The sequence below is a fragment of the Triplophysa rosa genome, linkage group LG4, assembly GCF_024868665.1.
Source record: "Triplophysa rosa linkage group LG4, Trosa_1v2, whole genome shotgun sequence".
In the NCBI taxonomy this organism is placed as follows: Eukaryota; Metazoa; Chordata; class Actinopteri; order Cypriniformes; family Nemacheilidae; genus Triplophysa; species Triplophysa rosa.
In genome coordinates, this window is record NC_079893.1 from 6274170 (window position 1) to 6286564 (window position 12395).

At 37.8% G+C, this 12395-nt stretch overlaps 1 protein-coding gene across 3 annotated transcripts in view; it reads right to left on the reverse strand.

Moving 5' to 3' along the window:
* Positions 1 to 12395, reverse strand: part of dmd (dystrophin) — a 92760-nt gene that overhangs the window by 54902 nt on the left and 25463 nt on the right. For all 3 annotated transcript variants that reach the window (XM_057331065.1, XM_057331063.1, XM_057331064.1), the window contains exons 21-34: positions 9673 to 9853; positions 9128 to 9273; positions 8402 to 8614; positions 7292 to 7405; positions 6548 to 6703; positions 6189 to 6359; positions 5120 to 5302; positions 4079 to 4213; positions 3663 to 3815; positions 3399 to 3560; positions 1610 to 1720; positions 1322 to 1495; positions 528 to 683; positions 186 to 356 (exon numbers count right to left, since the gene is read on the reverse strand). In XM_057331065.1, the coding sequence (XP_057187048.1) occupies positions 186 to 356; positions 528 to 683; positions 1322 to 1495; positions 1610 to 1720; positions 3399 to 3560; positions 3663 to 3815; positions 4079 to 4213; positions 5120 to 5302; positions 6189 to 6359; positions 6548 to 6703; positions 7292 to 7405; positions 8402 to 8614; positions 9128 to 9273; positions 9673 to 9853 (2226 nt within the window). The remainder of the gene's footprint in view (positions 1 to 185; positions 357 to 527; positions 684 to 1321; positions 1496 to 1609; positions 1721 to 3398; positions 3561 to 3662; positions 3816 to 4078; positions 4214 to 5119; positions 5303 to 6188; positions 6360 to 6547; positions 6704 to 7291; positions 7406 to 8401; positions 8615 to 9127; positions 9274 to 9672; positions 9854 to 12395) is intronic.

Below are 12395 nucleotides of genomic sequence, written 5' to 3' on the forward strand. Positions count from 1 at the left end.
GGAAGCTTCAAAAAAAGGAACATTCACACAGTCAAGAAAAAAAAAATAGTGAACAAATATATCGACGTGTCTAAAATGATATTTGGGGGGGAAACATTGACCATTTCAGAATTTATCAGCTTCAGGCATTAAAAAGCCTGTCTTGTATTTTTGTTGTTGAAATAAAACCAGGGTGAGTTTTTTACCTTGGCCCAAGACAACTCTGCCTCCAAGTCACTTGGCATCCCTTCAACGGAAGACCGGCGCGTCAGTTCCTCATCGGTAGCCGCCAGCCACTCTGTCAGACTGTTTACCTCCTTCCTAAACTTCCTCAGCAACTTCAAAATCTTCTCAAGTTCCTGTTTTCCTTCTGTCACCTGCATAGAGATGAATATGGGAGGCTTTGTCACTCATGATTACCGATAAATGACAACCTACCAGACGCTTCTGAGCATGAATGAATTTTGTATAACAGTCGTATAACTACGACTACACAATTCATACATATTCCATAAGTACAAGTTTAACTTTTGCAACTTGTACTGTACCTGTGAACCCAAGTCGTTGTATGCAAGTTTAAGAGCCGTCAATCTGTCATCCAGCTCTTTGGGTTGCTCTGTCTGCTGTCTCTGCACAATCTGTCGTCCTGTCTTTATCACCGTCTCCACCTCTGATTTCACTTCACTTAGATTCTTATAAAACTTCTACATAGGAGAAATAGATAGCAAAGAATTCATTCCTTTATCATTAATGTGATATAACTTTCTGACAAGGTGTGAAACAGTTGGCGACAGAGATCAATTCTTAAAGGGATAGTACACCCAAAAATGAAAATTCAGTCATCATTCGCTCAACTTCATGTTGTCCCAAACCTGTATGACTTTCTTCAGTGGATGACAAGATTAAAGAGTGTTAGCTGCTTTTGTGTCGTCAGTCACTTTAGGTCAATGGGGAAAGAGACTTTCGGGTGCTAATATTATAAGATCTCCTTTTGTGTTCAACAGAAGAAAGTGAGTCATTGGGGGTTGGTGAGACATGATGAATAAATGGCGACAGGTTTTGTCATTTTTGTGTAATTTATGCAATGTAAAGGCTTTGGTGTAACATCATTTGGCATACAGTACAAACACGGAAGTGGAAATAATAATAAACATATACAGTATATAAAAAACCTATTTTTAAAAGAGGATTTACAAAAAGATCCCAAAATATGTCACACATATCAAAGATTTAATCTGTTCTGCAAAAAAATACATATATATCAAAGAGACTTAAATAAATTAAATACTTAAATAAACGAATATTTTTACATTAAAATGAAGTCAAAAATAAAATGACCCACCATGCATTGCTCCAACTGCGACTGTACCACTTCCTGTTCCACACTCATAACGTTCAGCACCCCCAACTTCACTTTAACCTCCTCTAGTGCGTTCTCACATTCCCTCAACCTCTGATCAAAATTGGCTGGCTTTTGGAAAAGGCGGAACTTGCCTTTCACTTGCGATAGTTTATCCTGAAGAGATGTGCGAGAAGTTGTCGTTTGTTAACAGTTATTCAATTACGTGTAAGACTTAATGTACAACAATGTGAAAAATGCAGTTAATTAAAATGACATGATCTGTCTTACAATTGTAGCATCAATGTCTTCAATCACTTTGTCGGTGGCGTCAAGCTCTACAGCTTTTTCCCTCATATCGTCTAGTGTCGTCTCATGACCATTCAACTCGGACTGGATTTTCTGTTAAAAAGAGACAATATTTAAGTTAACACTTGTGTATATGTTGTGATCTGGACTTGTCTTATGTCTTTGCCAAGACACACTTTAAGGCAGTGGTCACCAACCCTGCTCCTGGAGATCGACCGTCCTGCAGACTGCAGCTCCAACCCTGCTTCAGCACACCTGTCTGTAATTATCAAGCAAACCTGAACACCTTGATTAGATAGTTCAGGTGTGTTTGATTGGGGTTGGAGCTGAAATCTTCAGCACGGTCGATCTCCAGGAGCAGGGTTGGTGACCACTGCTTTAAGGTCTAAAGGCTTGTACACACCGGGACAATAATCGCACGTGTTTATCGCCAGCGTTTTTTGAGACGTTTTTCGACGTTCATCCCCAGGCGATTTTCACTGGCGATGAGCTGAGTGAACGTGCAAATTCACTCCCTGTCATAAATGGCGCTTAATGAAAAACAGACATACCCCGGTACACAAGGTGGCGCTGCGCAACTTTATGCTTCTGACACTCGCTTGTCACCCAGAAGAAGAATTACTCTTCGTCGATGGTATCGTTGGCTGTGTCTCGTTTTGGAAGGCTGCATCCTCCGGAGGTCTCATTTGAAGCCTGTTACGTCATCGAGGCTATCTCGTTTCATAAAAGCAGGTAGGACACTCTGTAGGCACCCTTCTAATGCGACCTACTTTCACGAGAATTCGGAGGACACATGAGGTGTATCCTTAGTTGCTAGAGATAACCCACAATTCTTTGCGTCGGCCAACGTCTGTTAAATCAACGTTTTTTCAATGTCAATCAATGTCGCGTTTTTTTAATCTTAGCAGGCATATGTAGTAAATAGGTTTACAAGTGATTTTTAAACGTTTTAAAACAGTAAGGCAAAAATGTATATTTGTTTAACTCTTTTGGCATTGTTTATGGTAGAAAGTAACCAACTTTTTACCTCGTAAAATCATGTAGAATTCATTTTAATTCATTTGACAGGTGTGCGAGTGCAAAGTGTTGTCATAGTAACGTGATACTTCCTGTTTCCTTTTCTGCCAGTATGTCCTACGAAGGACGTCTCGTTCAATTCTAAGTTGAGAATCCTCCGTATACCGCATCCTTTAGAGGATGAGACCTCAAGAGGACACAAGGATGCAGCCTTACGAAACGAGACACAGCTATGTGTGCCACAAAGTCGTGTTTTACTGTAACTTCAGCAGCTCCAGGCACGTGAACAAAAGCGCCAATCTCATTGGTCGGACAGTTTTTAACGCAGCGCGTCAAACCAAAAAAACGAGCCAGAGGCGTTTTGAAAAAATTATGCTTTTACTCCTGCCCTTTTGTGCGTCGGTGTGCACATTGTTTGGCAATCACATTGGCAAATACTCATCAAAATATGCTATTCTTATAGTAAGTAATATACGCATTTTTTTCTATTTATAGCTAAGCAGCTACAAAACTACAGAAGACTTTATATATACTTTTGTTTACTATAGAATTCCAATATGTACAGTACGTGTAGGTGTGTGTACAATATTTAGCATTTTTGGCTTATCCAATCAGATTTCACACCTTTTTTTTAGAATATAAACAGTCTATAAACCAAAATATTCTGTGTTTGGTTAGCCACAAAACTATGCTTAAAACCAAAAGATAAAAAATTGAATGTTTGTTTGTTCCATACGTGACACATTATGAATACCTGGGCCTCCTGAGGTATCTGTGAAGCGTCTATTCCATCTGCCAGGTAAGCAGTCAAATGTCTGTCGGTGGTATTCAGAGAGTCCTGAATGAGCCGCAGGGTCCTGTCATTCTCCTGAGCCCACTGCAGGCTTTTCTCCAGCTGCTGTCGTCTCTGTAAAACCTGTTGTTGACGTCAGAACGAAGAGAAGCACAATGTGAGAAATCCAATGAATACGCTTAAGGTTTCTGCTCTAGCATAATGCTTTAAAAGTGAAGCTCGTACCCTCTGCATCAGCTCGTCCCAGCGCGTTTTGTAATCTTCCACTTTATTGTGTATGAGCTCATCGAGAACCCTGCCGTCCATGAGGGTCTGGGCTAATTCGCGGATCTGGTTGCGATTATATTCGGGATGGTCTCTTATCATGGTGTCTATGGACTGCAAGAAACGAGAAAGAGCTTTGATATTTCTGCTTAGTTGCCATTTACACCTAAAACTCCCCCCAAAAAAGGTTTCCATGGTGATGATGCAAGTATGGAAAGCAAATCAAGATTTTTCTTATAGCATTCTTCATTTATAACTGGCTTTAAATTGAAATGTCTTCTAATGCATGCATGCAAATGTAGGGGAGACCTTTCATAACAACTCTCAGATTAGATTAATACAGTGACTTTAAACAAATAAGAGTTTTAAGCACTCACAGCCAAAGCTGCTTCAAGTTCTTTAACACCTCCTTCAATGTTTTCTGTTTCATCCAGTTTCTTCTCCAGCAGGTCCATCCAGGCATTCTCCAGCTCCAAATAAGAGAGCAGTTCACACCAGCATGCCCACACTTCCTATAACAGCAATCAAAGAGATGCATGTGAAGCACATGTGCCATATAACAACATGACCCTTATAGACCCAATGAAGAAAAACTGCAATACATGTTTAAAGCAATTAAATAATATAGCAATTTTTGCCATCATTTTTTGCATCATTTTTCAATCTATTAGATACTAATATACAGTACTATGGGTATATCAAATGCATTGTATGCAATTTGCAATTTATTTAAGTATTTTTCCACAATTCCGTTCAAAACAAAATATCGTTGCTGTCTTTCAGTAACCTTGTATCTCCATATCTCCATATTTCGTGATTTTTATTTTTTGCCATAAATCCTTATTATAAGTCATCCTTTATGTTTGTCAGTGGATTTTACAAATATCCAACCAATCAAAAGTGCTTGTCAAAAGTATCGGAATTTGGACATCCAAGGTTTTGGAAGGACAGCGACGATATGCAAAAACATCTAGGTTTTCATAACCATAAAAGACTTCCTAAAGGAACACTTGAAGGGTAAATAAACACCAATATCTTGGGTTCTTAAACATAAGGAGATCTGATGAAAGATACAGCAAATATTGCCGCTGTCCTTCCAAAACCTTGTATGTCCAAATTTAGTGTTTTTCAAGAAATGGAAAAAACACTGTACTGTTTTTAAATGATTAAATACTGTGTTGTCTAAGTTGGCCAGCACTTTTTAATACTTTTTATTGGACAGATATTTGCAAAACCTAGTAACATAAAAGGTCACTAATAATAATGATTTATGGCAAAAAATTAAAATCACAAAACATGAAGATACAAGGTTTCAGAAGCACAGCAGCGATATGTCACTTTCAGGGTTCGTACCGTGCACTCTCCAACTCCTGAATTCAATCCCATCAACAGATCCACTGCGCTAAACTCAGTCTCACCTCTAAAGTCTTGCATTTTCCATCGAGCCGACTGCAGAGTCGCTGGTAGTTCGAAGTTAAAACGTCCAGTTCTGCCTTCAGGGCATCGTGGGCCGCAGGAGGGGCCTTTGAAATGAAATTGGTGACTTTATCCGTCAGTAGCTTCACCTTTGTTTCCTTTTGATGGACTTCCTCTTGAGCTCTCTGGAGTGGAAGAGAGAAGATTAAGAGACTATTCAACGGGTGTTTAGATTAGGGTCAGCATTCTGTGAAACGTCTAGACTTTTCTAAACGTCTGCTTTGTAAGTAAAGTCAGGCTTGACATTAGGAAGCGTGAAGAGAACAAAGGAAATTTAGTTCATTAAAAAGACATAAAAGTACAAAATCCATCTGCGGGCATCAGAGAGTTGAGACAGCACCTGTTTGGAAATGAACATCCAAGTGTCAATCTTCACAATTTCTGGGGAGACTTTGCTCTAATTATTATTTTTCTTTCTTTTTTTTCACAGCTTTCAGTGTCTTGGCACTGGTAAAAAAATAATATCCAATTATTTATTTTTTTAAGTAGAAAGACCATGATTCTTTTATAAAGATAACTATTTCTAGATGTACAGTATCTAAGCTACAGCATTACAAGTTACAGTATGTTAGATAAACTATTTTATTAATTACCTAAATTTTCAACCAATTCACACAAATTAGCTCAAATTAGCCACATCGTAAAAGTGACGTTTTTGCCATGAGATTGTGTTGGAAATGTTCGAAGCGAATGTAATCCAACTATTGGGATTGTCCATATTTTATCAAACCATAGGTTGAAATGTGTATATTCAATCAGAACTCCTTTAACTTGCACTCTTAAAACCTTCAACTCCTTCAACCCAGCACTGGGTCAAAAAAAGACACAGCCGTTGGTTTAAATGATACATTTGACCCAACAATGGGTTAAAACAACCCAGCATAGGTTGATTTACAACCCTACGGTTGGGTTTGTCCCTTTTTGACCCAACGCTGGGTTGAAAACAACCCAGCATTTTTTCAGTGTTCCTAAATTAAGATAGAACAATTGCTAACACCAAAAAGTTCCAACCTTTAGCTCCTCCACGGCTTTATGAAGTTCCTCAGGTGTCTTGTATTGGAAATCTCGTTCCAGGTATTCTTCTTCAGCCTGTGTGATCCACTCTTGCATTTCCTGCATCTCTTTCCTCAGACTAACGGTCATTTCCAGTCCTCCTTTCAGGGCTGATTTCTTCGCATAGGCCTATCAGACCAACAACAAACAGTTGCATTCCATGCATTTGGCTTCAATGTCAAGCCTCAAATGCAGGAAATGTAATGAAAACATCGACCAGATGTGAAAAAGCCTGGGCTTTTCAGATGACTAAATTGTACCTCACTTGATAATGAATGAGACTAATGCGCTGCAAGCCCGGGCGGCACGTTAATTACCTGTTTGCAAATGAGTTCCCACTGAGCGTTGAGCTCATCCAGCATCTTCTGTATTTTGATGGCAAACGGAGGTTCTGCCTCCCTCTTCAAAGCCATTCCGACCTCGTTGATGCCGTTCAGACTCGGTTGGACGGTTTGGATGTCATTCACCAGAGCCTGACAAATCAAACAAGGTTGTTTGAAATAAGAAGGTCCTGGTCATTCTGGAAACCAGGTCACGCCAATGCACTGACCCAAATCTATTTCTGTAGCTATTGCCACATCACGGCTAACTCGCCGTGGGGTACAAAAAATGTCAAAATCACATTGTCACTGTCATTTCACGTTCAGTTGCTGTGTAAAAACGTTTTAAAGACTGGAAATGTGGAAAATCACATCCAAAGGTTTTGTGAAAAGTGAAGGCGAGACTGTACTGAGTCAGGTCCCTGTGGATTTATGGCTTATTCATTCGGCTGCGGCTATATTAGAAGATCTCCCAACAACACAGTCCTTCAGATTTCATCTAAATGAGAAGCGGTTTTCTTTTTCAGGCCGATGCTTTAATTTAGACAACGCTTTGACTCTGAATATAAAACTCCGTCTGCTGAATTTAAATTTTTGGGCCATGAAACACAGTGGCGAGTTTTTGGAACACTGTTGTGTTTTTTAGCACATCTTGCTCTGGATCACTATGGCATCAGCAGTTCCAAGTTTGGGAGTATAAAGTTTTAGTTTTATTGCTAAATAAATAAAGACTGTCCTCACCGTGCACTGTTCCAACTGCTTCTCCAAAGCCTCCGCGTCTCCAAGAGCCGGCCATTCCTCATTCAGGAAAACATCAACCTCTGCCATCCATTTCTGCAGAGTCTTGGTATCGTTCTACAGTTAGAAATAAACTTCTTTAAAATATGATTTTTGGAAGTAAAAAATAACACATAGGAAAGAAAAATCACAAAGAAGATCTTGTAAGTATCCCAATTGTTTCAGACAAAATGGAGACAAATATGAAAGCTTTTGCTTGAGTTGTCGCCGCTGGCTTATCAGATTTTCCAGCTAAAAAATAGACCTTAGGAGGTTAAACACATCTACTCCATACACCAGTAAAATTTGGATTTCTTGAGTAATATGTTGGTCTTGTATTCCAGTAAACATAGCTATATGGTTTTAAAAGACTTTACATGCACAGTTACATTATACGGTATACATAGACTTTAGGGAATATATATTAAATTATGTTTCATAAAGCAATTTTACTAAATTACTTTCTTGTGCCAATTAAAAAAATGTGTAAATGAAAACAAGGCAAAATGACAAATTATACAAACATTTTATTCTTGCCAACAACTGTGCCAACTGTGCTCATTTTGTCATACCACCAAAATGCATTCAATTTTAATATGAACTTAAACTTCAAATTCTTCCTAAACCCAATTACTTAAGGTGTATGATCATTCATTTCACTTTTTTATTCTATCGAAAAGATTTTGTAAGAAATATGTGGGACAAAGCTGACCCAACAAAATAATTCACCCTAAAACAAAACATTTCTTTACGAGTCCATTACTGAATTTTTCATATTTTTGGAGCTTTGGCGTGCAACTTTATGTATATTTTTTCTGCTCTGATTTTTTGGTTAAACACCCACTTTGAACTGATGTGCGTGCCTTTGTTTGTCATTATCAACGTTCTTAAAAATATCTTTTTTGTGTGTTTATACAGGTTTGGAATGACATGAGGGTGAGTAAATGATTAAGAGTAGGAATGGCTGTGTCTAAAAACCCGAAAGGTCACTAGGCTTTGATACAGCCATTTTCTCTCTCGGAAAGCATTCAGTGTCTGTTACAGGTATACTCATCATATTGTTTCAGCACGTGCCTGGAACTGCTGTAATTTGCTCATGTGATCCTGCAGCTTCTGTATGTTCTCCTCCAGCTGCTCAGACACGCGTCTCCAGCGCACCATCACGTTGTCCAGCTCGGTCCGGTACTTCTGACAGATCTCAGGTGGTGCTTTCTGGAACACCTGCTCGGCCATCTTATTGAGATCATCCACTTCACTCTGATGCTCCTTCTGTGCTGCTTGAATCGCCTACAGAATATTAAGTCATAAAACAGGTTTTAATGGAGTAATATTGATTAGCACTGACAACGACAGTTTATTTTTAAAAAATAACATGTTACTTAATATGAAAATATAACTTGGTTTTAAGGATTACTAACCAGTAAATGTGATTTAGGCACATCCTTTAAAACACCTTACGTAGAGCACTGGGTCACTTACTTTTTATGAGGTTTATGAGGTGTAGATTCTGGACTCTTTTTGACAGCTTTTTCTTCGTTGTTCATGCATTATTCAAGTCATGCATTTCAAAAACTTTTTTATTTACTTTTGCAGTTAAAGATATTAGGTTTTTAAATATTTTAAAACCACGAGAGACATTTCAGTCGAGTTACCCCAAACTTTTAACAGGCAGTGTATGTGTACATTTTGCAATGCGGTGGCACACGCACCTTCATTTTTCATCTAAATGATCGCTAAAGGAAATTCTTTTAGTCAGCCACAGCAATCAAAATACACAAATACATAAACAAATAAACAAACCTTGATGTCTTTAAGCCTCTGCTCCATGACTGGGTACTCGGTCACTGCGGTGGAGGGGATGGCTAGTTTATTCTCACAATGCTGCAGCCAGGCCAACAGAGCTGCCATCACGTCTTTATAACGTGCAGGTGGAAGACTGGATTGAACTAATACAAGTGAGGAGAGAAGAGAGAAACAACAGTATACAGAATGAACACGCAGTGGAAAACACCTGTGACGGTGGCATCTATACATATTCAAACACACACACACACTATTTCTTCAGTATAGAAACTCACCAGACGCCATTTACCTCTCAGGCAGAAATGAGAACAAGCCCATGAAAATTTCAAACGTTCGTGCAGCATAATAGGAAAGCGAAGCTCGTTGATTTGAAAAATTTATGAAAATGCTGCAAGCTCAGCATCCGACAGGATCACACCAGACCACAACGCATCTACAAGCGCATCCCGCGTTCAAACAGTGCTGCCGCTGTATAGTGTGTAAGTGGTCCACTTTTAAACTCCCACAACCTCGCCCCAAAAACGACCTCGCCCCTCGCTCACCCAGAACGAGCTGTCTTTCCCGGGCCCTCAGGTCCTCGAGGACTTGATGGTAGTGCTCTTGGAAGGCGGAGATGTCCGCATCAAAGAGGACCGGCGTCTCCTCTTTCTGTCTCAGGTCTTGAAGTTGCTCGTGAAGCTTCTCCACTTGTGGTTGAAGAGCAGACAGTCGAGCTATCTCGTCCTGTGACAGACACAAAGAATATCTCCTGTAACATTTCAAGATGAGATGATACAAACGCTGGTACAGGAATACTTGTCTGCCCCCCCAGCACCACCTAAAACGCCTTTACAGAATTAACAAATAGTATATAAATGTCAGAAAATATTATCTTTAGCTTTAACTCTTGGATCTTCAGTTCTCAACTGAAATGGAAATACACTATTTTGAATATACAGTATACTCCAATTATCAATAAGATAACTTTTCTTCCAATAAAAATGGCAACTTCTTAAATTTAGCAACATTATTGCTGTTATCCATGTGAGAATCGCATTTTTTATTTTTTCTGAGTATTTCAGCATAATATTACCCATTACTTAATATTAAACAAATTATGAAAAAATTGTTTTTGTTGACGGTTTCATCGGACACACACGCCTGACCCGAAGTTAGCTTCTGGTCTGTGTTTGGTTATAATATAGCAATTTATTTAATTCTTTAATTCATATTAATTTATATGAATAATTTATTGTATAGTAATTGTATTTAAATCAAAACTACTCAACAGTTATTGATTCTTTGTGGAGGTCAATATCGAAAGTTAATTTTGTGCCACATAACATTTGTTTATGTTGTTGCTGCTGAAACCGTGTAAACAAATATTAGTAACATTTTATTTATTTATTTTTATTCAAATTATTTAAAAGTGTAAATTTTCTATACATACCGCATACATTTTTTTAAATTTAAAAATAAATTAAACAATGTAATTTCAATCAATATCTGCTGAGAAAAGCCTCCAAATGAACATAAGTTGAAAATATTGCGTCGCCATAAAATGACAAGTCATTTTATAGTTTTTTTAATTTCCATATCACTGTGCCAAATCATGCTTCACGTTTTTATATGCTTTGCACAGCGATCTCAGAGAATGATCAAATGAGTTCATTTTTTAATATTACTAATCTGTACACGAAAACCCAAGGCATAGTAAGTGATACAAAACAGGTTAAATCTCATAAAACCATTACATCACAAAAACTCAAGGGCTTTAGAGAAGCATATCTCTACTGAAACACACAATATCTGATGAAGAGATCGAAATGAGAAAGACATTCATATAGAAAGCTGTCAGGAACAGATATTTGTGGATAAGAGAGTTGGAAATAAATGAACAAAGAGAGACACAGACTTTAAACCAGCTGAGCTTTGATGTTTGAACCGTTTTATCATACAGCTTGTCGTTGGCCTGTTATATTGTATTAAACAGTCCACTTCTACCCTACTGAACACAGTCCACAGCTTTCTCAATCACGTCTTCCTGTATAATTACTGTCATTATACCGAAAGAGCAGTCAGAATCACCTTTAAAATGGTCATCGAAAATCAATTTTTGTTGATCTTTTGAAATTACAAAGTTTGAATGTACCACAGGCTTGTCAAAGCGGCTGGGACGTTGACAACCATATTGGACAACAACAAACACACAACCAAAACGTATAGACCATTTCAGAAGACGTACAGTAAACAAAGCTGGTCCAACACTGGTCTAGATGAGTATCCTGTTTTAGTTTTGTCTAACACAAACATTTGGAAAAAATACAACCAACAGAACATTCATAACCAAATCAAAATGTTAAAGGGATAGTTCACCCAAAAATGAAAATTCTGTCATCATTTACTCACCAAACCTGTAATAAATTGTTCTGCTGAACACAAAGGAAGATATTTGGAACCAAACAGATCTCATTTCCCATTTTCTGCCATTGTAGGGAAAATAAATACTATGGGAATCAATGGGGGATGAGATCTGTTTGAGTAAACGATGACTGAATTTTCATTTTGGGTAAACTATCCCTTTAAACAGATATCTTTAAGATTGTATTACATATCGTCAATGTCCATCCGTAACCTTTTATTTTTCATAGTTTTTCAGGAAATGGAAAAAAACACAGTATTTAATCATTTAAAAAAATTTGCAATACTTTTTAATACTTTTTAATGGTTACATTTTGGTAAAACCCAGAGACAAACATAAAGGGTGACTAAAAAAAAACTGATATCACAAAATAGGGAGATATGAGGTTTTGGAAGGACATCGACGACAATATGTAAGATTAAAAAAGAATAAAAACTAAACCGGAAAGTTCTGGACCAATGTTTACATCTTGCAAAGTGGTCTATACATTGTTGCAACACAATCTCTCAGCAATTCGTAACTATATTTATTATGAGATGGCTTAGTCGTATGAATTCATACAATGTCATTCGTATCTGCTTTCTCACCAGTGGCTTGAATGTTGCTTTTTTGAAATAATTGTAATTTTGTACTATTCACATTGTATGACTTGATACAAATTAGCCACCTTGTAAAATAATCAGGAATTCCTGAGATGAGGCTGGTTGTTGTTATTTATTTCATATGCAAATCAGGTAAACCAATCATAAGAGAGGACATTTACGTACTCTACAGCAAACACAGTAATAAATCACTTCCACAATTAAACGGTCTTTTGCTGTTGCTGCTCCTTTAAGAAATACCCCCTTCACTGTGTAAAACGAG